Here is a 26,742-nt window from a genome sequence, read left to right as displayed (position 1 = left end):
GATAAGATATAAAGAACTACTCAAAAACGTTTGTACAACTTTTATTCTATTAGCATCATCAATAACAACATTATAATGTATATTCCATTTTCAACAAAAACAATCAACAAGCCAGCTTAGTAAATATTTTAAAATGAGCTTGGTTGATGGCAGCCTTCACGTGCTCGAACGTTGGCATGTCGGCCCTCATATTCTTTTTGTCTTGATTACACACAAAGTAGATAGTACCAGCATTGTTTGAGAGATGGTCAATCGCGGTACCATGGTACATCTTCAGATTCACACCTGGAATAGATAGAATCAAAGAAATATCAGGTAATTGTAAAGGTATTCCAACATAAGTTTACATTGAATAGTCTTTTGTTACAGCGAAAAAGTAAGACCTGCGAAAAGATTCGTTTGAAGCATTGAAGATAGCCAAGCAAAGTAAAAGCAGACTCGGTTTGATTTGATCCGTGGTAATTAAACGTGCAACGCCCCTTGCGTCCTCTAGCAATTGCTTAGTCGGAAGTCTATAACAGTACACTGAACGTACCGGTCATCCCCCAGAACAGGAAAATATAACAACATTGAGTTTGATGGATGATACATTTTACAGCCGCCACACGGCACTTAGAGACTGCTGTTTTTATGGCTAATAAAATCTATGAAGCATAAAACGCCGGTTGATCGAGCATTTGCATGAGGGTTAATGAAATGGACAAATGTGCAACACCCCTCACACCCCCTAGCATCTGCTTAAGCAGAATTCTACTACAATAAAACTGAATGTGCTCCATGATTGCAAAAGACCTTAAGTTAAAGCTGTGCTCAAACCTGTTCAATCGCAATCTCTAAACAGAGATAACATGGCTCTTCTAAAAGTCACCAGTTTAATTTGTAACCTAAATTTAGGCAGTAAATTAAAAACAAATCTATGGCAGTCTATATAAACAGATTTTATACATATATTTGTCAGTAAATCTGTAATTTTATTATGCCAGATATTTAAGATCTTTTTCTAAATATTGTACATATAATGCATACCATCTTGATATGGGTTGGGGTCGAAGACAGACACATTAGCATTTCCCCACGACTGGCATTTTCCATCGGGAGTAACCTGAAATCCGTAAAAGTATACATTACTTATAAGTAGGTGTTGAAGCTTTATGCTGTGCACAAAAGTCGCCGATTACAAGTTTATAAAGAATAAAGACTTTCTCTTTACAAACCACTGAATTTGATTTCTAAATGAAGAAGCGTCAGTATAACTATTGTCTAAGGAAGATTGACATAAACAAGGGCCAACTGATATTAATATCTAACAGATTATCTTTCATGATGGGTATAATGAGCACATCAGATACTTTATGTAATACAAAGTAGAAGCGAACATTGCATTCATAACAAAGTAAAGGGAATATCACTCCTTTTCAACAGTTTATACAAACGCACTCATATTCGTGACACGCCTTAGTTAAATAAACGTAAAATCTCAACATTTTGTAATTATTTAGTAATTAGACATGTTACTTGTATATACGGACCGGCTAACGTTGTGCCATATCATTGAAATACTCTAAAGTATTATGTCTGTATAAAGAAGGAAATGCGATATTAGGTATAACTGCTCGCGATTCAAGCATCGCATGAATACTTTACACTTACCTGTTATTTTATCAAAAAATTAATCAACAATTACGTTGTAGGAGCAATTAATTTTGAAGAAAACTAGATTGATAAAAACCTTTTCCCTGAAAATATTTCTTTTAAATTTTCCTAGTTAAAGCGTTGAAGTTGAAAACCAAAGCTTTGTATTACTACGATTCATGGTTGTCAGAATTACTCTAATTACTTTTTACATATAAATGTTTATTTCGTGATAAAATAATCATATTTGTGAATAATGCTTGTAATGTGTTTTTCAGCCAAGTTTAATATGTAACCTGTTTAGAGAGCTTATAAAATATAGTCACCGGCGACTAACTGCGCATACACAAGCTTGCTGTCAGGTTTGTAAGCAAAAATAGAACAAAACTGAAAGGTGAGCTATAGGAAACACATGTGATTCTTTTATCAAGCATTTAAGATTTTAAAGTACGCTTTTTCGGCCAATTTAAATCAAATTTAAAAAAAAAGCAAGTGTAATTTTAGACCGTCATATCTTTTTAAAGTAGAACCCTAGTACTGACTTCGGATTTTATTCTTGTTATGATTTCGAGCAAAAATAATCATGTTACATACTCTCATATTTCATCTTCGTTATTATCGGATATACGGTCACATACAAACAAATGTTTTAATTAATCATGACAGTATTTAATACTTACAGCGTATATTGCGCCAACGTCAGTGCAGCCCGTTGGAGGGATCACGATGTTCCTACACACTTGAAGATAGAATGTCACATTGACTTGTGTGTCAGCCACTAAAGAGTCTAAGCTGAACCCATTAACACTCCATATCTGTTGACTAAATTTATAGTAACCTGCCCTGTGTAAAAAGATTTGTTCAAAATATTTTAGCATAGTGCCGGAAAATTAAAAAAAAAAAGACTATGTACAACACAAAGAAACGACATTCACACTGTTCCCGGGCCAATGTGAATGTCATTTTGTTTAGACGACATTCAAATATCCAATGCCATATGCCGCATTCTAAACGGCATTCACATTAGTTTGACATTTACTTCCTTTTCCATTTGCACGTGAGTTTGCGACTGCTATACATGCATAAAATCCAGAAAAAAAACTGAATCCAATCTTGTAATAAACAACAATATTTCTCAAAAAATGTCAAAAATGAATGGTAAATGTTGCAGTTTATTCAATGAAAATAATCTAGCATTCGCATATTCCGAATATATAAAGAGTCACACATGTATCGCTCCACGTATGAAAAAAAGGTATAAGAGGGGCATTTAGCAAGTTAATTTTAATTCTATTTAACAAACAGGATTTAATACAGTCGTTTATTAAAAATCTTTGTACTGCAATATCGTTATTGTGTGAAAATATTCAAAAATGTCAGTTTATTAGAAATCTTTGTATTTGTACTGGAATACCTTTATTCAGTGTAGAATTGTTCTTGAACGTCCGTTTAATAGAAATCTTTGCATTGAAGTATATTTAAAAGTGTAAAATATTGTTATATAATAAAACGTGACATACTTACGGGCTGATTAAAGAAGAAAAATCATATGTTTTCCCTGCTTTTGTATCGGTAAACGTGCATGACTTTACATCAGCATATACTTTGTATGTCAACACAGACAGTATAATAAGAGAACAAAACTTTAGCATTTTTGCACAGTTTAAACGTTGTATATGACGAGACTATATAAGTGTGAGTGTCAGGTGTTTAAAGATATGAACAACAATCTCATGTGATAAATTTGATAATACAATGGTTAAAGATAATAACCTGTTTGACCTAATATCTTCTAAATCAAGGGGGTCGGACTTGCACCTGCGGAGGTTCAAGAGGGGAAACAATGATCATTTCGGTGAAACACCAATGACTTCTTTGGAGTAGGTCCCTTTTCATAGATTGTAATTATTCCATAAAAATATCTCACGCATTCGAATCCAGCGTTCTTTATAAAAAAAAAAACATTTTTCACAACATGAAACTCAGAAGGTGCAACTATACGTCCGACCACTCTTGGGCGTTTTCCATTCTAACTATTAACAGTTGTAAGTTACATAGTTATACTCATTAAGCTTTAGTTTTCTATGTTATACCCCAGTCACACATACGGCGCGGATAGCTGCGTCTAACTACGGACAGAAACGTAGTAATCCGTATCGATCCGTACCTGAGCCGTACCTCAGAGTAGTCATTCGTATTAATCCGTACCAAAACGTGGTCAAAACGTATTCAAAACTTATTCCAAACTTGCCAGTTTCTCCAACTTTTGAACATGCACAAAAGTTTGAGCGAACCGTAGCCACTTGAGCGTGACTTAAGTCCAACATGGCTGGAACTTATTCATCCGTAGTTAAACGTACTTAAACGTAGTTATCCGTGCTGTTACGTACCTCGCGGTAGCTGAACGTAGCTATCCGAGGCTGCTCATACTTAAGCGTAGTTCAACGTAGTTTACCGCAGACCCGTCCGTGCGCTGGGCAAGTTCCAAGGCGCAGTAAAACGTAATTCAACGTAGTACCTCGTACCTATCCGTACTTATTCGCGTCCTGTATTGTTTTGTTTGTTTCCTTTTTCTCACCATTTTTCCCGTACTAAGACGTACTGCTCCGTAGTTATACACCCACAGACTAATCCTATCCGCACCGTACCTCAACGCACGGACATATCCGTATGTGTGACTGTAGCTTTATTCAGTTGTGTATGGTTGTGTGTTTTATTTTGTTACATGAGTGTCTGTGCTTTTATGGTTTACGTTGTAGTGTGACTGGTATTAAGGAACGTAACATTCCCTTTGTTTTTTCCTCCTTGTTCTTCTTTCCCCTTCAAACCCCCCCCCCCCCCCCCCCCCCCCACCTCCTTCAACATCACACCACCACCACACACACACCATTTTACCACTTCCTCCCCCTCTATCTAAATTTCACATAAATTAATATATACTTGATAGATGTTTGTGGGACTACTTTGCTAATGCGTGACTCTGAGGCTGTGTTTCAGGTTTTGTTTGTTCTAGGTTTGGCACAGTTTTTAACCGGTTTTTTTTTGTTGTTGTTTTTTTTTTCTAATTATTTTAGGCAACCAGTGTACCCAACCAAGTACCTGTTGGAACTTCTCCACATGATTAGAGGTGGAAGAGGCGAAAATTTCATACCCTCTGTCAAATCGTCACGGAGTACATACGCCTCGCCAAGGGATAAAACACATGGCCTGTCGATTCATATGTCTGCAATATCAGGTAATGTCATCTGGTAATGGAGGAACACGTATGTACTCGTACAACATGTACAATGTATTGTTTCAACACCCCTGAATTGTGTAGGTGTAGTCACCTCTAGGATCGAAAAACGCTGTTCATACCCGAAACCAGTTGCTTTCCTATTAAAGTTGATTCAATTACCTTCCTTTCATTTAATTTCATGATTTTGTGAAAAAAAAAAGTAAGAATTTAATTTTGTGGATTGACACAACCAGGAATCCTCCGCTAATATTAATGCTCTCAGGGCGATATCATTAGAAAATGAGTTGAGTGAGAAGTATGTAGTTTGTACTTAAAATATTAGCGGCTATCGTTATAGTAAACTTTGTTTAAACACCCCATTAACATATATTTATCAGGTGGGTCTTAACCTTTAGTCTACTGGCGGCAAGTGATTTTGCCTTTGCGGCCATTGCAAGCCTTGCATGATGATCATAGTTTGCACTGTTCGCTATTCAGTCAGTAAAATTTCAATGAACACCCCATTAAAAAATAAGTGGTGCTGTCCAAACTGAATGACTGACCTGTCCATTTTAGAAATTTAATAGGTATAGCCATCATAATTATTATCAGGTCTGTGGCGAATGCCACATTGGACCTGACAGTATGTGTAAACTATAACATCATATTTTGTGTTGTTGTCATGTATTTTTTACTCCGCCAGTGCAGTATCTCAAAGTGAAAATTAGATGCAAAGTAATTGTGCTATACTAATGAAATGCTAATTACCTCCTTGGGAAGTAATTTTAACGAAAAACTGAAGGTACATATATATTCTGTAGCGTTGATATGTACATATGTAGACCATAGCGATAACCCAAGGCGTTCGAAAATATTTCAGACGATAACAATCACCTGTAAATTTGTATTTGACTTCCATCGTATGTTCTCTATGAGGATTTGATAAAAGAGATTGTGTCTGAAATTATATGTCCTTCACCTCTGATTCATGAGGGGAAGTTGGCAGTTACTTGCAGAGAACAGGTCTGTATTTGTACAGAATCTAGGAATACTGGTAAGGTTAATTGCCAGTCATTATACCTAAAATACTGTTGAAAAACGGCTTAAACCAACAAAAACAAAACAAAAATCACACAGGAGTGTGCAAATATAAAGACCATCGTCCAATTTTGCCAAATACAGGACTTCTACCCACGATCTCATCGCCAGGAATCAAGGTAACCTTACATATATGCTTTCGCTCTTTAATCTTAAGATTTTTTTTATATATTTTCTGGTCCTTTAGAATTTTGAAGTCCATTCAGTTAACTGTACAAAAATTGCATACTTCTTAAACCGACGCTAGCAGGGAGGGGAGGAAGGGATGTGAGATACGTTACATATTTAAGTGTCCCTTACTGACACACTCATTAAAATTCAAGCGGATTTATGTCATTTTAGGCTAATAAAGCCAATATACTTATAAATTCACAAATATATTGTAGTTTGCCTAATCTTTGATTCATATCGCAACCACTCGATTCATATTCCTTATTTCTGGAAATCTTAGACCCTACTGCTTCATTAATTTATTTAATTCCTTTAAGCAAATCGAAACGGTTAACAAAATTTTGAATTTTGAACACTTTTCTTGGATCAGATTATAAGAAGGACCGACAAATATAAATATCCTTGCATACTTGTGCATATCTCATTAAATCTGTGTGTTTCGAAAGAGAAACACATTTATATCGATTTAAGCGTTAGATATGTCACAGAAGCTCTGAATCCGAAACTTTTATTCATTGTTAATCTTATTTGGTCGTGCTACTGTTTGTTTCAAAATTTATTTCTGTAGAATGCAAAACATAAACGTCATGTCAGTTTATATCTGGTTGAGAATGGTATTACGAAATCGGCCTATTATAATCTGTTTTCTAGCATAAAATGCTCAAGATTATGCAGATGTCACAACGCAAAAAAAAAAACATGAGTTATTCCTACATAAACATTTACAATGTACTTTAGAGCCGAATAGACCCTTTGAGGTGAAGTTTTCAGCATTATTAAAGTCGTGGTAATTAACTTATACCGTATTACTACCAAAGGTTTCATTTAATAGATTCTGTTCAATAATTAAAGATTAATGTTTTCTGAGCCAGTTAAAATGCCAATTAACTTTGCATGGCCTAAATTATCAAACTTAACCAAATAATTATTTAAAAATGAAAATGCACATGTTTAGATTATTATATCTCTTATATATACAATTCATTAGATTCTATTACTTCTTTTTATTTTCACATAATACAGAACGGTATATATTTAAACGCACTTTGTACTCTACATTGACAGATTTGAATCAGTTTCTTTTTTTCTACACTTTAATAAATTTTGTTTGTTATTGGCAATTTGTACAAATAAACCAAAGTAAATAATGCAATTCAATAAAATAAACTGCATTGAAAAATCTGTTTGGGTTAATTTGTGAAGCAAATAGGTACTAAGGTATATATTTCAACGATACGTAGGAATGAACGTATTGTTCGAAACAATTAAGAATCTAAATATTTCACAAAAATCTTTGGGTTACCATTCAACGATGAACACTAACAATGTGGGACGTTTTTATCTTATCGACGAAAGAAAGGGATACACTTAAGTGGTTTGGATTGAGAAATTGCGAAAATGACAATAATTTATCAAAGTTTAAAATAATTTTGAAACAATTATCTCTTGGTTGGATATTCTTCTCCGTAGATAGTTAAATAAAAACTAATGTAGAAAATGACAGTTTGAAACAAATTATAGTATATAATTGTCGAAATTAAATTTTAAAATCGCTGTGTTTTTGTTTTATATCGCTCTTTTGTTATCATTTAAATTGTTTTATGACGAACAAAGGAAAGTTATTTGTGTTAATTAAAGAAAATTTTACATTAATTTTGATGTTATAAAAAATAATTTAAACTATTTGAAAATATATCTATACTCGGATCATTTGAAATATAAACTTTTGATTAATAAGATAAATTCAACCTCTTCAATATGAGACTTTATAAGAAATTGAAGTTTCCGTTCGAAGTAACTAAGGGGAGAGCAGAAGACTTGTACCGACTCCGTTTTATGCGGAAAAGCGAACTTGAACCTTCTGTGAGACATAATTTAAGACACAATGTTGGCCAAATGGGACGCCAATTAGATCTGTGGTTTAAAGAGCAATTATTTACGATAGGATCTTTAAATAAAGAACAAGAAAAAATAAATCAGTCACGAAAAAGACTTAAAACTGAAATCCGACGATCGAAGAAACGTGAATATGCGAGACAGCAAGAAGAAATACGGATAAAATTGAAAAACATTAAGATGAAAATGTTGATGATGAAAGTGATACAAAAGTTTAAGGAGAATGTGTCAATAGCAAGGTCTTACAGGAGCGGAGAGTCTCGTCTTAAAGGAAACGTAGATGTGCTTCGAGTGTCTGGTAATAAACAACTGATTCACGGTTCTAGCGAAAAACAGAAAACATCTCATGATATTGAAACAGTTGAAAGGGATAATCAAGACTATGTTACTGACGAAGAACATAGAAAATCCAATAATGATGGAGATGATAGAGTAACGTTATCAAACGGAGAAAAGCATCAAAGAAAGGAAGCTGTTGGAAAAAGTAAAGACACCTTGAGCAGAACGCATTTACATTCTAAGGAAGTCGCTGAAACAAATGATTTTTGTGATATACCTGCAGGCTCCTATGACTATGACAGTAACGACAATGATGTAGACGATGACGACGTACTTGGTCAAAGATATCCATCCTCACGTGGATCAAGAATGGAGACGATCCCTGAAGAGGCAGAAGAAGTTGAAGTAGAAATGGAGGATTTAAGAAGTAAGGTTTATTTTTATTCTAAAAAGAGATTAACGGATTTGAATTCTCCTAGAAGTGGACTTTGATAATGATCTGTTTTCAAAATCCATTGACAAGACGCGACTATAAGTTTGAATGCTGATCTTATTCTATGATATTTTGTAATGACACCTATAAAACTTTACCGTCTTCCGTCATGTTAATGTCTAACCATAACACAATATTTCACTTATGGATGAGAAAATTTGTCAGTACAAACCAATGGCATAGTGGCAAAAATAACATATTCTCTAAACATTTCAATTATTTCCAGTTTTCTCTCTAACGAAAATATAACATTCTGCTTTTTTTTTTCGTTCCCAATCTAAATTAAAATCAAGAAAGGTTCAAGAGAGACTGGCACGTTTATCTGTCACTTTTGCGAAAGGCATCTTCCGCTGACACTTTTTCAAACAAGTTTTCTTGTAGATATCGGTCGTAATTGAATCTAACAAAAAAGCGTGGGTAGTAATTTAAAGATAATCTAAATAAACCTTTTTAATGTACCTTTATCATTAGTTGAAACTATAAAAGCGAGACAGAACAAAAATACTTTACGCAGTAAATGTTTTTATGTTTTTGCACTTAATGTTTATCAGTAAACAGCTACTATTTCATTTTAGGTAAAATGGTCGCCTTTTGTACTTTTAACATAACTGACGCATAAACAAAATGTGTTTATCATATAAGATATCATTATACTTTATAATTCTTCACTCGAGTATCATAACAATGTGGTCAAAGTAAAGTGACACAAAACTCCACAAAACCTTCTTTTATGACACTAAAACTGATTTTTCCAGCGTACACAATAGTGACACAATATCCGAATTATTTCATATATGATTAAGCTAAAGTTTGTTACAAAGTGTGCAGTATTATGTATACAGCGCCTCTAGCCTACACTGACGAGATATGAAAACGCAACAAACGTATGGCTGAATATATTTTTACTACAAAAACCATCACCTTGAAATGTTCAACACATATACATCTCGATACTCTATAGCCATTGAGTTCAAATTTAATCAGCATAACAGACCGTAAAATTAACACAGTGGGTATAGAGTTTCGAGATATGTATGTGTTGAAAATTTTTTTCAAGGTGATGCTTTTTTGTAAAGAATATATACAGGTATATGTTTGTTGCGTTTTCATATCTCGTCAGTGTACATGTACAACACAAGTAACGGACATACAGCCAGCAGGGAAGATACCTTATATAAATCACCAGTCGATATTTTGTGCTATTTGCCAGTCTATGGTTCAACACATGCTTTACTGGTCTTAAGTCAAAACTTGAGAAAAAAAACTTTGCATTCATTTCTAATCTAATGTCATGTAATTAAACACTTACTGAATGGCTTGCTGGTCAGAAGTCAAAACTACTAGCCCAGTCCTTCAAACCTCAGGGATATAGTCTTGACTATTGACTGAAAAGCCGTTCAGTAAGTGTAAATTATATAATGTTGATTCATTTATATTAAAGTTAAAGGTAGATGATCAATAATATACTAAATTGATACATTTTAATCTGTCAGTTAATTCAAGTACATTCACATATATACAACTAAATAGAAAATCGCATTAGTTAAATTGAAAGCATCAATATCTGAAATATGGAAACGTAAAACTATTCACTCGTTTCTAACTTAAGAAATCGCATTTTAACAATGTTTCTTACTTAGGTAGAAACAAAAAAAAAAAGATAAAGATAAAAAAGTTTTTTCTAACCAAGAAATCGTATTTTAACAATGTTGCTTGCCTGGTTAGAAAGAAAAACAGCTATCCGTTCTAATTTAAGAAATCGTATTTTTGACCGATAAACGTTATTGCTGTATAGCTGGGAAAAGGTCGTCGCTTCTAGAAGGTCGTCGCTTCTAGTTTGTAATATAGAAGACATTATCTTCATGCATGTTTAGAAACAAAAGTTTAGAAAAAAAATATTTCGTATTCTTTATGTAGAAAACACATACCTGCACGAATGCTTGCAGACAAAAGAAAGTTCAAAAGAAATAATCATTACCTCGCTGATCTTAACATAAAAAGACGTTTGCATGCGTTAGATCTTTTTATGACTTAAAATATTAAAATGTTGTAATATTGCTTGTCAAAGTCAACGATTATGCATTTTACAATCAAACCTGTGGCGTTACTTCTTCAGTTATTGTAAAGATAATGTTAATATTTGCAAATACACAAGACTCTTCCATTTCATAAAGTGCTAATTTCAATTGCGATATTCGATATTCATATTTAACTTTGTTTAGCAATGATCTTATACAAGCCTTTAAAGCAGACTATTTATATAGTAAGAATAATGTTTTCCTTACTTACTGAAAATCAAAGGTAAGCGGAATCAGCTAGGTTCACCTGGCTATGTATTTGAATAAATGTTGACTTTTGTATGAATTAAGATGATCGGGTAAGGTTTAATTTGTGCATTCAAATATGTAACTTCTTTTGATGGATAAATATATAGGAATATGCACTGCATTGCATTTAACAAGAGATAAACAAATCTAAAGGATTTTCATGGATGCATTATCGATGTTTATTAAATCGATTTTAAAGTTTAGTATTTGATACATTTCATGTTAAAGTGGGCACTCAAATTTCAAAATAATGATAAAGTGTTTACAATCAGTCTTAACGTTTTTTGAAACAATGCCACTTGACAGATTATGTGAATCAGAAATGTTTAAGTGTGTCTGATTAAGTCAAATTATCTCTTTATTTTATGCTGAATTTGACACAGTGAAATATGAGATAAATGTCTTTCACAGATTTTCCGAAACTTACAAAGAGACGCTTACATTTGCTAAATCGTAGTCAGTCAAAGCGGAACATATTTGAAGTCAACGATAACGTTCCATTGCTGCCGGAAGTATCTGGTCATCACGTGCAGTCAAACGATATGGGGCGCCATCTACCGGACACTGCTGACAAGGAGACACAAACCTCTGTAAGTATTGTTTGTATTAAAATTTTATTGCATACAATGGATTATCTCGTAAGATTTCTCAGAGTCGATCGCAGTACTAACCTGTCCAGCGGTGTAGAGGCTGAATTCTGGCGTTTTATCCAAGGGTTTTGGGTTGGAATCCCGATTGCAGCGGAATTTTACCAAAAATCAAAATTAGCTATGATGCGATAAAGGCACTTTCGAAAACTTCTAGATATGTTGTATACAAACTGACATTGTGTAACACCTATTTGTTTTATAAGCAAAAATAAATATACATAATTAGTATAGAACATGTACACCATTGTAACCTGCATGTATATTTTTTCTATATTTAGATAAAAATTGTAAATGAAAAGTAGAAACAAAGTAATTTAACGTGTTGGACCCGTGTTGACAGTCGGTTACATATAACTTGATTGCATACGGTCAGTTAAGAGATAATAATTTACATGTGGAAGTACTTTTGTAGCGATGTAGGTTTGTTGTGCAACACAATACTATTTAATTAGAATTTTGTAAATGTATAAGAAAAAATACATTGTATACAAAATTCAGTGTACAATCTTCTAAGTGTGTGAATATGTTTTGTACTCATTGTTTGTCAAAAAGATGATTCATGGATTATACATAGAGCTTAACGTTTATTTATTTAAATAAAATTCGTTAAGTGTTAAAATAATGACAAGAGGTTTTACGCTCGAAGTAAGAAAAGAATCGCATTTTGTATATTTCAACATTGGAGTCACTTTATTTTATGATATTAATAATGCTGTGTATTTTTCTTTTTACAGTAATATATACATAAGTAGGACATGAAACCAAAATAGAAAATAAACACATTCCTACAACTGTTCTTTCATATTATGAATTATGGTTAATTAGTTGTGTGTTTTTTTGTTCCCCAAACTATCTTAAGTAGTGGATATTGGTTTAAAGCAATTTGATTTCTTCACATACACAATAACAATATGTTTCACAAAAGTTTAAATGCAGTACGTCTGGCATTTAAAGTCGGGACGCTTTAAATTCTTCAGTTACCTTTTCGCAGGACAAACCAGAATTTGGCAAAACAAAAAGGAAAAAGCCATCACATCTTCGGAGAGCAGCAGACAATTCCGAACGAAATGGAAAAAAGACAATTGTCGTAAAATTACCACGATCAAAAATTCCGACGCCAAGAGAGAGGAAAAATTCGGCAAAGTCTAACAGTGGTCACTGCGGTTCCGACGACTCCGACGAAGACTATAACGACGAAACGACGGACACAGATTTTGCTTACGGCTTTGAATCAGATTTAGTAACATCTGAACTAACTGAATCTGATAACGATGATGATGCAGTGAATGAACCGTCAGTTGGCCATAAAATGCCGGACTTTACTTTGACTAAGCATAAAAGAGAGAGCGGTCAAACATCTCAGAGTCTTCCATCAGTGACAAATATTGAAGCCAACTTTCCAAATATAACTACGTTTAGTATTCAGAATTCTTACTCATTAAGGTACAAAGAACGGAGCTTCGTTTTAAATACATTTGAAAGGGAGAGAGCAACCGGAAGTGCCAAGCTTGAACGAAAGTCTCGTGAATTGTACTCTGAAGATAATAATCAAGTACACAGTCCTAGACAAGCTAATAATGGTTTAACTAAAGATATGAAAAAGAAGAGAAGTGAAGAAATAAGAAAACTTTTAATGGCAGATAATTGCACGAATAAACAAGAAAATCCTAATATTGCCATATATGGAAGAAAGCCAGAGGGAGTTCCAGCGCCACATTTTCCTTCTCCGCCAAATTCCCCAGGACCAAATCTTGGTTATCAAGGTTTTAGCCCCAGACGTTCGGCTTCCCTCTCCCATCAGAAACATTTACTATACACACAAACACGAGCAAAGGCTGAACAGCAAGAAAAAATACATAATATTGTAAGCAGTGAACCCGTTCAAAAATATGAACGAACGCGCAGCGGGAAAATTCGTCCATTCGGAACACCCCGGATACCAAATCTTGAAATTGCCTCATTGCGGGAACAATATTACAGAGATAAACTGCTGAAAGCGGAACGAGACAGTATTTTAAAACAGAACATGAAAATGAAGAAGTTTATAGGTACATTTGATAAAGGTAAGTCTAACACGGCATCCATTTCCTATTCAGGCAAACCCGTATATCAAAATCACTTTATGAAGAACAGTGTCGTACTTACCTTTTCTTTTTTCGTTCAGTTTCTCTGTTTAAGTATAAAAATGCCTATTTCGAACTCACTGTTTATAATAAGTATAAACTGGATATGAAATTTATGGTATATTTTTTCCCACATATCAGTATGAAATATATATTACATTAAAGCGAAAAGTTCTTGGAACAACCGTTTCCTAGTAAAAGCTGTTTTTTCTGCCACATTCACCTCTGTCAACGTCTAAAAAGTAAAAACATCAGTCTGCAAACGATGGCAAAATAGAATACTCGACTAGTATATATGACATTTCTTTAGTATTTTCCAACCTAAAATAGATCGAGAAAATCAAATCTAAAATCTGATTGATTTCGAATAATTTGTCTAAATTGTTTTCTGTGCTGAATTCCATCGAACTTTCAGCTAAACAGTTGGATGCATTTTTGTAAATGACGAACAGCAATTATTTGTGTTGTTTCCTACGCTTTATCTTGAACCCTTCCAGTCAAAGAATCGGTGCTTACTTTTTGTTTTCTTTCAAATTTTACTCGACGTCATCCGCCGTTTTATTGACGTCATCGGCCGTTTGAATCATAAAAATTGAGCGTTCTAATATTGTTGTGTAAGGCGGACGTAGCTGCTTCACAGATGTTGACAGAGATTAATGTGACGACAGGAGCGGAAACTTTGTAATTGCTCAAATAATTAGATAATGAACTGTTTAGCACATTTTTTTCTGGCATAATGATGTTATACAGATCTATGTTAGTTGTTTTTGTTTAGTTAATAACTAAATGATATTATAATCATTTAGAAGAATAGAAAGCACCAGTAATGTAATGTCTAAACTAGATCATCGTGAAAGAGGTTTATTTCGGCAACAAAGTTTTACTGCCAGAGCGAACGTATACAAATGGTTGATTAATGTACGTAAAGCTGATTTCAAACACATCTGTACATTTAAAGCTTACAAGTAGCAAATTGATTTACATAAAGTATGTGAAAAAAAGATCAGAACCAAAAGCTAAAACTGATATACCGGTAGGTCCTGTCTTATTTCCGTTTCTTTAAAAACAGAACTAGATCAATGTGTAAATATCTTTGTGTCTGAAAAAAAAAACAGATATGGTATTTGATTTTTACTGTATTTGGTTTCATTGAATTTTGTGCTGAAATGACCCTCATTTACAGAATTTAAGACACTATAAAGACATATACTCTACGGTGGAAGATAACACAAAGCTGGCGTGATTATGGTAACATACTGAGATTTGTCCGCCATTAATCATAAAAGTAAATAATGTCGCTTTGAGCCCAAATATGAAAACCTATCATTTGTACCTACATATTTATATAACTACGGGATCGCATCTACAGGAACGTAGCTGCCGTTACTGACCCCAGGGTCAAAATACAGCCCCAGTCATATGTAAGAAATACGTTTGATTGCTTATTAGGTTTTTATGACGTAAACTCATAATAGCACGTGCGGAAAAAAAAACGCAGTCGAATAAAAGAAGTCGTATCTTGCTGCGTTGTGTCATCTCCCTCATATATTAGAGCTAGATGCATGTCAGAATATTGACCAACAAAAGTTTGGCTCTACCTCTGGTCTTAAACAGCGATTCAGTTGCTTTGAAAAGTTAGAAAGTATAAAGTAGTTTTCTACAGGTCACAATGCATCATACAATAGATTATATTTCATAATCGAACGCTTTTCGTTGGTTCTATGTAATTCAATATCTAAAACATCCAAATATATTGTGTTAAGTGTTTATAAGGTAATACGGAAATATTCGAAGTTTGAATACTGACCGATATTCATTTAATGCTAGCTGACTGTTTCTTATGTATGCACTTACTCAGCTGACACATTTACAAAGTGCTTTAGTAATTTAGGTCATGTAGCAACTTTCAAGTTTTTGGTTGTGGAGTTGACACCAGGTGCCCCTCAAGGCAATGTTTCAGGTTTGGAAGGGCACCTAGGCAGGACCAATGACCTTCCGTAAGCCAGTTAGATGATTTCCACACACGAATAATTTCACAACCAACCTACCTACATCGGTACCGAGCAAGTATTTCGAAGTCCGTGATCTTAACCCTTACCCTACTAAATTTCTGTAATGAACTTGTCCATCTTTCAATTTGGACAGTACCATTGACTATTAAAAGGGGTGCTTACGAAAAAGGTAATGAATGGCGAACAGTGCAGTTCTTAAGGGTTAAAGTTAAGCAATCGTCCTCGGTTGCCCCTTATGATATTTTTACTAATCGCATAAAATCTTTAACCCACAATTGCAATTACGTTAAATAAGGAAAACTACAGTTTACACATTTTTTTTTTTGTATTAAAGTGAAGAATTCCGTAGCGGTCGGTCGAAAACCGTTACTATGATAATTATGTTAATAGGCTAGATCTGCTGCTTTTTCTCTTAAAGAAAGTCGAGCAAAACTTTTGATGGTGTCAGTATATTTACAGATTTAATCAATAGTTTATAATACAACTGTTTTTACTTTAGATTCGTTAATAGAAGAACAGTTTGCCAGATTAGATCGCGGACAAGTATTATATTCTTACAAACTATAATTTTACTATTGTAGATACTTATTTATTTGAGCCGCGTCATGAGAAAACCAACATAGTGCATTTGCGACCAGCCTGCGCATCCGCGCAGTCTGGTCAGGATTCATGTTGTTCGCTTTCAAAGCCTATTGCAATTAGAGAACTGTTAGCGACCAACATGAACCCTGACCAGACTGTGCGGATGCGCAGGCTGGTCTGGACCCATGCTGGTCGTAAAGCCACTATGTTGGTTTTCTCATGGCGTGGCTCAATTGTTGATTGTAACTATTTGTATAGTTATAAGGGTTTCCGGAGGCTTGGAGGAATACTTGTGGGAGGAGAAAGGAAGAGTAGGGTTTTACGGACATTTTAGAATTGTTCTCATCTTGGTGTATGTTTGCTTTTGGGATAATGTTCTTGATATAATTCTTTATCTTACCTTTTCAACTCTGTCTTTAATCAAGAGTGGTTCTGGTATAATATTTTTCTTTTCAGATAAAAAACCTTACTAATTCCGCTTGAAAAGTTACGGACATTTAGAAAATAATTCTCCATCTCTTATTTGGATATTGTGCATAACCCTTATATGAGAATATTCAAGGGATATAACTTGTATTTAAGCTAACTGAGAGTCAAGAAATATCAAATAAAGTTACTAAGCACCGAAGGAAATTCGTAACATTCTTTCACCTTATCCTGTCCTTTTAATTTGTAACATGGTTTGGATACAGAGCAAGTGTTCATGCGCAGTTAACTGGTTTAACATGTGGTGGTTTGCCGACTGTGCCCCACTATTTTCTTTTCTTTTCTTTTTTTCCCCCTTTTTTTATTGTTGACTTTTTGTAATTCTGTCTGTATTTAATGTGTATTTGTCTGTCATTCATACATACATAATAAGTCGCCGAAGGGATTTGATTTAAGGAACTGCCTTCTCGGAGCGTTGTTCTCCCTACTGGATCTTCGTTTTGTTTTTTATAACATTTACTTCCGTAAGCAATATTTTTTGACTAAATCTTCTACAAAATATTACTAATTCTTTGATCATGTTTAACATAGTAACGACATTTATTGAAAATTACTATGCAATAGTCTACATTTACCTGAAAAAAATATGAATTTTAATCTGTAATGAATACCACTAACATTGACTAAATAAGCAGTTGAACACTACAAGTGTGACCATTTTGTAAATGAAAAGTCCTACTTGTGTAAATACTATGATAATTTTCTCTCCTTTTAGTAATTAATTATATTCTTCAAAAGCCGCTTTCAGCCAATGTCAAATGAATTGATAAATGTACTCATTTATGCAAGCTTATTAATTTCATCATCTTTTGAATTAGTAACCAGTGCATTTTTCGGAGGCTTATTGTTGTAAAGATAAAATATCTGTTGTACGGTGTACACTTGAGCCCTACGGCTCAGCCCATTATTGTTCTCGCTCTTCCTTCCTTCGAAGTATTTGGGAATACTTTGTAACGTTGACCCAAGCTAACACTTTATCAAAGTCATGAAATCTTTGTATTCTTCTATAGCAAAGTGAAGATTCAATTTTCTTAAAGCATCTAAATGGTTACTTATTAATATGTAATACACATAATAACAGATCTGAAGAAGTATGGTATGTGACTGTGTTTATCGGCACAGAGGGTACACATCTTTTCTAACGTTGTGGCCGGTTAAAATTTTCTTTTGAGTTTTTTATATGTGTATTACATGTTTTAAGTGGTTGTTAAAATAGTGTTACCATTAGTTAAATATTGATTTAATAATTTGAGTAATTTAGTTACTCCACGATTAACCCTGATCATGCAGGACTCGACTGATTCTACATTTGCGGCCAGTGTAGATCATGATTAGCCTGCACATCATGATCTGCACTGTTTGCCATTCAGTCAGTATCGTTTTGGTATGCACACCTTTAAACAGTTAAAGGTATTGTCCAAACTGAAAGATAGACAAGTTCATTATAGCAGAAATCAAGCAGGGTAACGGTTAATTTAATATCAAAACATAATCAAAACAAAAGCTGAGCTTATTTGACCCAGTGTCATTTATACATTTTCAGGGAGTGATCCTGCAAAACTGCCGACCGTTTCCAGTGGTGCGGCCACTGGAACTGAAACCGGCACCACAAGTGGCTCTACGGACAGACCAAAGAAATCGCTTGGGTAGTATCTTTAGATACAGCTCCTCTATCAAATGATGTTCTTAGCGTATACCATCAACATATAGAAAAACATGCTATACTGTAGACATGAACACGTTAAATGGCTGTTTACTATTCATTCTATATCTAGTATCCGTACAAATTTCCGTCAAAGCACAGAAATCTGACGTCACGTCGACGCTTTTTTGTACGTAATACAGAAAATGTGCTACTATGTAAGAATAACGCATGTTTATTTTCCAGGCGAAGGTACCAACATATCCTAAGGGATGGGATTCTGAAGATGTTATAACACGAAATTAACATGCACTAACGCTATTCTGGCATAAAATGCGTAAAATACTGATACACGAATACATCAGGGTGTTTTAACAGAAGAGAGAACGTTTGTTAGCAGAGAGATTCTCGCACTCGCGTGATGTTAAAGCATCTTTTTATATATCATATGCGCATTCCGTGGCAAAGCGTAATCGTATTACGGCCCCAAAATGGATAATTAATAAGGAAATGCCATCAACATAAAAAACAGCTCAGACATTCCCGTGCATTTCAGGAAAATTTAATGACGTTGAGTATTCATTCCTCAGTGTTTACGCTTTTTATGCTAAAATAGCGTTAGCTCATGTTCATTTCGTGTTATATAACAACTTGATAATCCCTCGGGATACGAAGGTTCCCTCGTCCAACCGGGCTCGAGCACCAATAACTGTATATGTTATTAGGCGCAGACAATAATCCACTAGACGTCTACGCGTTCAAAAGTTATTCCGCGGCTAGTTGTTGTTCTCATATTTTAACCTAGTTTATATAAATGATATACCAGAATCGAAATAATATATATCAGAACATGTATGTAAGATATGAGCTGCGCCATGAGAAAACCAACATAGTGGCTTTGCGACCAGCAAGGATCAAGACCAGCATGCGCATCCGCGCAATTGATCAGGACCCATGCTGTTCGCTTTCAAAGCCTATTGCAATTAGAGAAACCGTTAGCGAACAGCATGGATCCTGACCAGACTGCGCAACTGCGCAGGCTGGTCTGGATCCGTGCTGATCGCAAAGCCAATCTGTTGGTTTTCTCATGGCGCGGCTCAATTATATGTTTTAACGATATATATATCAACAAAAATCGGTTAAACACCCTGTATAAAATCAACTAAACTGAGACCCCAAATTGTACTGGTGGCGTATGACCTAAGTTTCCACGACAAATTTATAAAGTAAATATTCCCAACTAAATGTCCAGCAAAGATCTATCTTATGATTTCAGCAAAAGCAAATGTGATGAAAGCGATCCTAAGCGAATTCAAGTTGTATGTTCCCTTTAGATTAAGTAAATATAAATATAAATATTTACCGATCGAATTTAGAAACAAATGAGCCGCTCCATGAGAAAACCAACATAGTGCGTTTGCGACCAGCAAGGATCCAGACCAGCCTGCGCATCCACGCAGTCTAGTCAGGATCCAAGCCGTTCGCTAACAGTTTCTCTAATTGCAATAGGGTTTGAAAGCGATCCTGACCAGACTGCGGACAGGCTGGTCTCGATCCATGCTGGCCGCAAACGCACTATGTAGGTTTTCACATGGCGCGGCTCAAATAAAAGTTGGGCTGGTATAATACTTAAATGGGTTGTACTGTGTATCACCTCTCAGAATGGACATAAATGCAACGTTTATATGTTTTTCAGAAATATCCTTTTTAAAGTTTACGAACCGGAGCAGAACGTGGAGTTTGAACGAAAAGTAGTGCCTGGTGTATCAACAACCTCTTTACGGCTTTTGAAAAACTGCAGATACCTACGCGAATATAAACCAATGACAGAACTAGAAAAGGAGGAACTGCATTCTGAGAGGAAGACAAGCTGGGATGCAGCTAAAACTAAACCGGAATACAGCAACGCCTATCTTGCAAATGTCCGAGTCAACCTGATTTAAAAATTGTGTGTCTTAGAACATTATTTTTTCTACCAGCTACTCATAAAATGGTCATTTTAAGCTTTGGAGTTAAGTGCTAGGTATAATAGACCATAAACTTACTGTTGTGAATATTATACCTTCGATGTTTAACTTAAACGAGTAGAAGTCGTGTTAGCGGCCGCTCGAATTGAATCCCGGTGTCATTCTGCTAGATCGTGTACATGTACGATCTTAGATTTTCTGAAAGGTCTGTCTTTTGTATTGTTTTATTGTTAATATAATCGAAGATAAGGTAGCTCAATAAAATAAAGTTTCGTTATGGTCTTGTAATCTCTCAGTAAATAAAGTCTGTAAAAAGATCCTTTGGACGCAAAGAAAGCAGCCAAGCAAAATAATAGCAGACTCGGTTTGATTCAGTCTGTTCATGAGAGGTAATGGAAAGTGCAACACCTCTCATGCCCCCTAGTACCGGTTTAAGTGGAATTCTATTATATAGATATTGAATGGACTCCATGATTCCAAACGACCAGAAAATATAACAACACTGAATCCAAGTACGAGGAGACTTTTTTACTGCAGCCACACGGGCACTTGAAGATTGCTGCTGTGATATTTAATAAAATCTGTAAAACAATCCCTTTGAAGCATAGAATTCAATCAAGCAAAATAATAGCAGACTCGGTTTGACTGGGTCTGTTCATAAAGTAAGTACTTCATAAATGAGTCGCATGTTTTGCACTATTCATTTGGGCGTTAATTATGCGTATTGCGCGTAGATTAATACAAGAACTTCATCTTTGAGTACCCACACTAGTCTGTATTCTGTTATGTATGATGTTAGCAATAGGCAAGAAAAGAGTTACGGTTCTTGCCTTCACTCATCAGCTGCTACTAATATTTTTAGTTAAGAAGGGCCATAATTCTTGTAAAATGCAAGAAAGAGTTAAGGTTCTTGATCCACCTACTCAACTTAAGATGATAAAAACGAGCACAAAGTTTCAGTTCTATAGCTGGTATAGCTAATTGTACATAAACAAAAGTCATGACCAACTATGACAATTAAGATTTAAACTTATTAACAAGATAAGCTAAAGATGAATTTGGAAAATGTAATCGTTCCTAAATCATACCATGGTGTACAGGAGTATCATTGAAAGATATTTATCATTTTACAAAATATTATGTATTTCTAGAATAAATTCAATTCATTATGTATTTGGGTCTTGTCGAAAATTTCCTTCTCCCCAAAGATAGAGATAGGCCCTAAACTTTTCAATGATAGAATTACATTAAATAAAGTCTAGAAATTAATTTCCAAGTCCTTGAAATAACCAAAAAAGATTTCACAAATGTGAAGTTTATGATAGTTTTGTTAATATCAATAACAGAAGTTTTAATTTTTAATTTAAAGTTGTGATCCACAAAGAATTACAACTCTTGCCTTGGGCTAGTACTTATAAGTAGAGATCTATTAGTTTACTTCCCTTGCAATTACACAATTGAGTGGAAAATGAAAACTGTTTAAGACACAATATGATACTTTTTTGCACAACAAAATCATTAAGGATTTATTCATTTGTGTTTGATTAATCCCTCAAGACATGGTTCCTATGATTCTGTCAACTTACATATGGTAAAACATTAACTTTTAACAAGCCAATAATAAAACGAAGTACCAGTAGGTAAATAATAGTGCAGATAATACAGTTTTGCTTGTATCAAAATGTCACAATAGATCCACTTTTGTAATACAGAACACCTGGTAGGATTAGTAAAGGTGCAATTATATTGATCTCTATTTCCTATGCCTACCAAAGAGGAAATGTTAGATAGGACATTTGCCCCCACTGCTTACATTTGGCATGGACATTCCCCCATCACCAAAACCAATGTTTTAGCCCCATATGCCAGAAGAAATAATTGTTGTTTACTCTTTAAGTCATTTCAATCCAAAAACACTGTTCTACTGATAAAGAATTGATGAATAAATGTTTCTTACGTTATCAATAAACAGAAGTGCTCTTAGCAACGTTATATATATTTTTGTTTTCATTCTAACACTCAAACCTGTTTATTTGGCAATGATCTACTACAAGATTATAAGAAACAAAGAAATTGTTACCTCCAATAATTATAATAATTAACTTTTACTAATATAACATCCTACACAATTACTTGGGGGCAATTGAACATCGGGGGTGGGGAAGGGGGTAGAAAATGTCCGTTTCAGAATTAGGCACTGAAAGCAAATGTACTATTTACCAGTTCAATTGAGTACGGGAAATATGAAGCAGCCACTCTTTCATTGGGGGTGGGCAAATTTACTGCAGGGGGAGGAGAAAAGTGTACGCATTCCATATTTGCGTCTGTCTACCAAAAAGGTCATTTTCTTGGCAGCCAAAAATAAAGAGAAACTAAACGTTTGCTACTTCTATATTATTCCAATGAATTCCATAATGTTTGTAAACATACGTTTCCATTAAGTATACTGAATACAAAACGCATATATTTGTTGATCATATACTATTAACTTTTGAATTTTATTGCGTGATTGTCATATTGCATGTATCTCTATCCAACGGATATACATATACAATGTACATACATTTTCAACTGTGACAAAAAATTCAAGTTAGTCTGATGAAACCATTTAAGATGGCAAATATTTTTACCAGAGCCAATCTTGTCTCCGTCTTTTTGTATGTTCTTCTACATCATTCGTTCTGGATCCTTGCCTTTTATGCTCAAAACTTGCCTCTGCAACAGTCGACGGTTCTAACAATCTGCCAATAAACAACGGAACATCAAGTCCATAATGCCAAATCATGAAAAGAAAAGGATGATCGGCATTGAATCTGTATGTTTCCTCTAAACTCCTCGATTCTTCAACAGCTGCTGTAGCGGCGCCCGCTTCAGTACCCTCTTCGTTGACGTCAATAAATGTCTTGTGATATGCTTCCGAAACAAACAGATCGTTTCCCATTCCTGACAAATCAGCCTTGTCCATATCAAACACATCGACCATTCCTAATGCAGACAGCAATTGCTTGAGCTGGACTGACGATTCCAGTTTGAACTTGAGCAAAGAGACATCCGCAGTGACTAGATCAAGGCCACTTACAAGACCCCGCAGAGTATCCAAACTGAGTTTTCTTTCCAGGGCCGGTAATCCGTCGTTCTCCTTTGGTAGAACAATTATCATTCCGACCTTTCTGTCTTTATAGCTCAGCTTAAGTACTTTGCAATTCAGCTTCCGATTTTTAGTGTAGCAGACATCTTCCATCTTTTTCGCTCTCATCATTCTAACGTTGACCTTATCGCCGTTCAATTTGACGAAGTCTTTTGTTTCAGTATATTTTGAATCAAAAGGGATCTCCCAGTTTCCTTTGAAGTATATAGTGTTCACGATCACCATGGCTGTACGTGAGTTCAAAGCTCCTTCTGGTAAAAGGTTTTTGATTTTTCCATTAGTGTTTTCTTCAACCCACGTGTTTATCTCAAGCCTAGATTTATCTGGTTCACTTGTGAAATCCTTTGGTTTTACATCTGTTCTGAAGTATTTCTTCACAGTTAACACATATTCTTCTAAAATTCTTTTATCAGAATGAGGAAACAAGCTATTTGCAGCCTTAATGGTAATATATTTACTCCCTTTTTCTACTTTTTCAACAAATCTCTCCATTTGCCGAAGTACATACCGCCTTTTCATATTGGTGAGTCTCAGTGTTTTAGCCATTTGTTCTTCTGATTGTTTTCTAGCTCCAACATATACCATCGTCATTACTATGGCCACACTACTTGGTGATATGAAGATATTTTCGGCAGGTTTGTCAGCTGTGATTTGCCGATACATAGCTAAAGTGAACTCATTTACACAATCCGATATATCTCTTCTGGATGACGCCATGTTTTACCTGAAAATTTCGAAAATTCACCTTTAACAAGCGTCATGTTTTCACCAGAGATATGTCTCTTTTTTCCATTCAAAGAGGCACATTTTGTATACATATATATATATATATATATATATATATATATATATATATATATATATATATATATATATATATATATATATATATATAGAAGCTTTTACATGTATTTTCAAAAGATAGAAAACTATGAATTTTTATCTAGATATTTATTTCTTAGTCCTTTAAATTTAAAACACACACACATTTACTTTTTTGATAACAAACAAACAAGTTACCGCGAAGAATGACAAATCTTGCTTCGTATATAATTATCAAGTACTTGCTACCTCCCTTGCACGAACCAAACGAAAAATTTAGAGGTCTAAGAATGTTCGTTTTCACAACAAAGCACATAGGAAATACTCGTCTGTATTTAATCCACAGATACTTAGAGGTCAAGCCCCCTCCCCTTCCGCCCCTGTAAAATATCAGCCAATATTTACACTGAGCACATATCTCTAGAAACTAGAATGTATCTGTAGGACACAGGGTGTGCCCCCCACTGGTACATTTGTCACAAATAAGGGGAAATCATTCAAATGTTTGCAGTCTTAATGGGGTATAGCCTCAAAAAAAATGAAATGGATTCATTATTCTATACCATATACTTTTTGAGCTGTGAGCATCACAGACAAAAATTCCACTATTTTGGCTATTTCAAGGGCCATACCTCTGAAATAAACATTAAAATTCTCAAGAAGAATGCCAAGTGTGCAAGGTCACATTATGATAAAGACTCAAGCGAGGTTTCATGAATTTACATTAAATATTTTTTTAGTGAAGCACATAATTAGGTGAAAATGTGCATTTTTTTACTATTTCAGAGGCCATAACTCTGGAAATAGGGGGCGGACCCAGATGAAAAATAGGAGGTGCGCAAGTTCATATCACGATAAAGATTCATGCAAGATTTCATCAATTTATATCAAATACTTTTTGAACTAGGCGTGTCACAAGGTGAAAATATGCATTTTTGACTATTTCAGGGGCCATAACTCTAGAAATAGGGGGTGGATCCAAGTGAAAAATAGGAGGTGCGCACGTTCATATCATGATAAAGACTCATGCAAGGTTTCATGAATCTATATCAAATACTTTTTGAGCTAGGCGTGTCACAAGGTGAAAATGTGCATTTTTGACTATTTCAGGGGCCATAACTCTAAAGATAGGGGGCGGAGCCAGACGAAAAATAGGAGGTGCGCAAGTCCATATCATGATAAAGACTCATGCAAGGTTTCATTAATTTATATCAAATACTTTTTGAGCTAGGCGTGTCACAAGGTGAAAATATGCATTTTTGACTATTTCAGGGGCCATTACTCTAGAAATAGGGGGCGGACCCAGATAAAAAAAAGAGGTGCACAAGTTCATATCATGATAAAGACTCATGCAAGGTTTCATTAATTTATATCAAATACTTTTTGAGCTAGGCATGTCACAAGGTGAAAATGTGCATTTTTGACTATTTCAGGGGTCATAACTCTAGAAATAGGGGGCAAACCCAGATGAAAAATAGTAGGTGCGCAAGTTCATATCATGATTAAGACATAAGCAAGGTTTCATGAATGTATATCATATACTTTTTGAGCTAGGCTTGTCACAAGGTGAAATTGTGCATTTTTGACTATTTCAGGGCCCATAACTCTAAAATTAGGGGGCAGAGCCAGACGAAAAATAGGAGGTGCGTAAGTTCATATCATGATAAAGACTCCTGCAAGGTTTCATCAATTTATATCAAATACTTTTGAGCTAGGCGTGTCACAAGGTAAAAATGTGCTTTTTTTACTATTTCAGGGGCCATAACTCTAGAAATAGGGGGCGGACCCAGATGAAAAATAGAAGGTGCGCAAGTTCATATCATGATTAAGACTCATGCAAGGTTTCATGAATCTATATCAGATACTTTTTGAGCTAGGCATGTCACAAGGTGAAAATGTGCATTTTTGACTATTTCAGGGACCATAACTCTAAAATTAGGGGGCGGAGTCAGACGAAAAATAGAAGGTGCGCAAGTTCATATCATGATAAAGACTCATGCAAGGTTTCATTAATTTATATCAGATACTTTTTGAGCTAGGCGTGTCACGAACTTCGGACGGACGGACGGACGGACAAGAGCAAATCTATATGCCACCACCACTCATGGGGGTGGGGGGCACAAAAATTGAATGTGTTTTATTGCATTGATAGCAAGGTCGTTTTTTTTCGGCGAATGCCGTTATAAGAACGAATTCA

General features: G+C 34.8%; 3 protein-coding genes across 4 annotated transcripts; 1 reads left to right on the top strand and 2 right to left on the bottom strand.

Moving 5' to 3' along the window:
* Window positions 1-25: 25 nt before the first annotated feature.
* Window positions 26-3,350, bottom strand: LOC123556895 (uncharacterized). The gene is made up of 4 exons (XM_045347960.2): window positions 3,157-3,350; window positions 2,313-2,475; window positions 1,027-1,102; window positions 26-285 (listed from the first exon to the last, which is right to left on the bottom strand). Exons 1-4 carry the CDS (start codon window positions 3,282-3,284, stop codon window positions 104-106), a joined length of 549 nt encoding a protein of 182 aa, XP_045203895.2. The 5' UTR covers window positions 3,285-3,350; the 3' UTR covers window positions 26-103.
* Window positions 3,351-7,508: 4,158 nt separating this feature from the next.
* Window positions 7,509-20,637, top strand: LOC123556893 (uncharacterized). Of its 2 annotated transcripts, XM_053543203.1 has the most exons (6): window positions 7,509-8,720; window positions 11,525-11,703; window positions 12,755-13,826; window positions 16,398-16,441; window positions 18,510-18,612; window positions 20,305-20,510. In XM_053543203.1, exons 1-6 carry the CDS (start codon window positions 7,877-7,879, stop codon window positions 20,361-20,363), a joined length of 2,301 nt encoding a protein of 766 aa, XP_053399178.1. In that variant the 5' UTR covers window positions 7,509-7,876; the 3' UTR covers window positions 20,364-20,510. The 2 variants fall into 2 exon arrangements, with proteins under 2 accessions (XP_053399178.1, XP_045203890.2); XM_045347955.2 differs by lacking the exon at window positions 16,398-16,441 and having other exon boundaries at window positions 7,515-8,720; window positions 20,305-20,637.
* A 2,326-nt stretch (window positions 20,638-22,963) lies between these two features.
* LOC123558895 (leukocyte elastase inhibitor-like) lies at window positions 22,964-24,444 on the bottom strand. The gene has a single exon (XM_053544851.1). It carries the CDS (start codon window positions 24,438-24,440, stop codon window positions 23,202-23,204), a length of 1,239 nt encoding a protein of 412 aa, XP_053400826.1. The 5' UTR covers window positions 24,441-24,444; the 3' UTR covers window positions 22,964-23,201.
* Window positions 24,445-26,742: the final 2,298 nt, after the last annotated feature.

This window comes from Mercenaria mercenaria, chromosome 5, assembly GCF_021730395.1.
Source record: "Mercenaria mercenaria strain notata chromosome 5, MADL_Memer_1, whole genome shotgun sequence".
NCBI classification, from domain to species: domain Eukaryota; kingdom Metazoa; phylum Mollusca; class Bivalvia; order Venerida; family Veneridae; genus Mercenaria; species Mercenaria mercenaria.
This window is presented reverse-complemented; position numbering and strand designations above follow the sequence as displayed.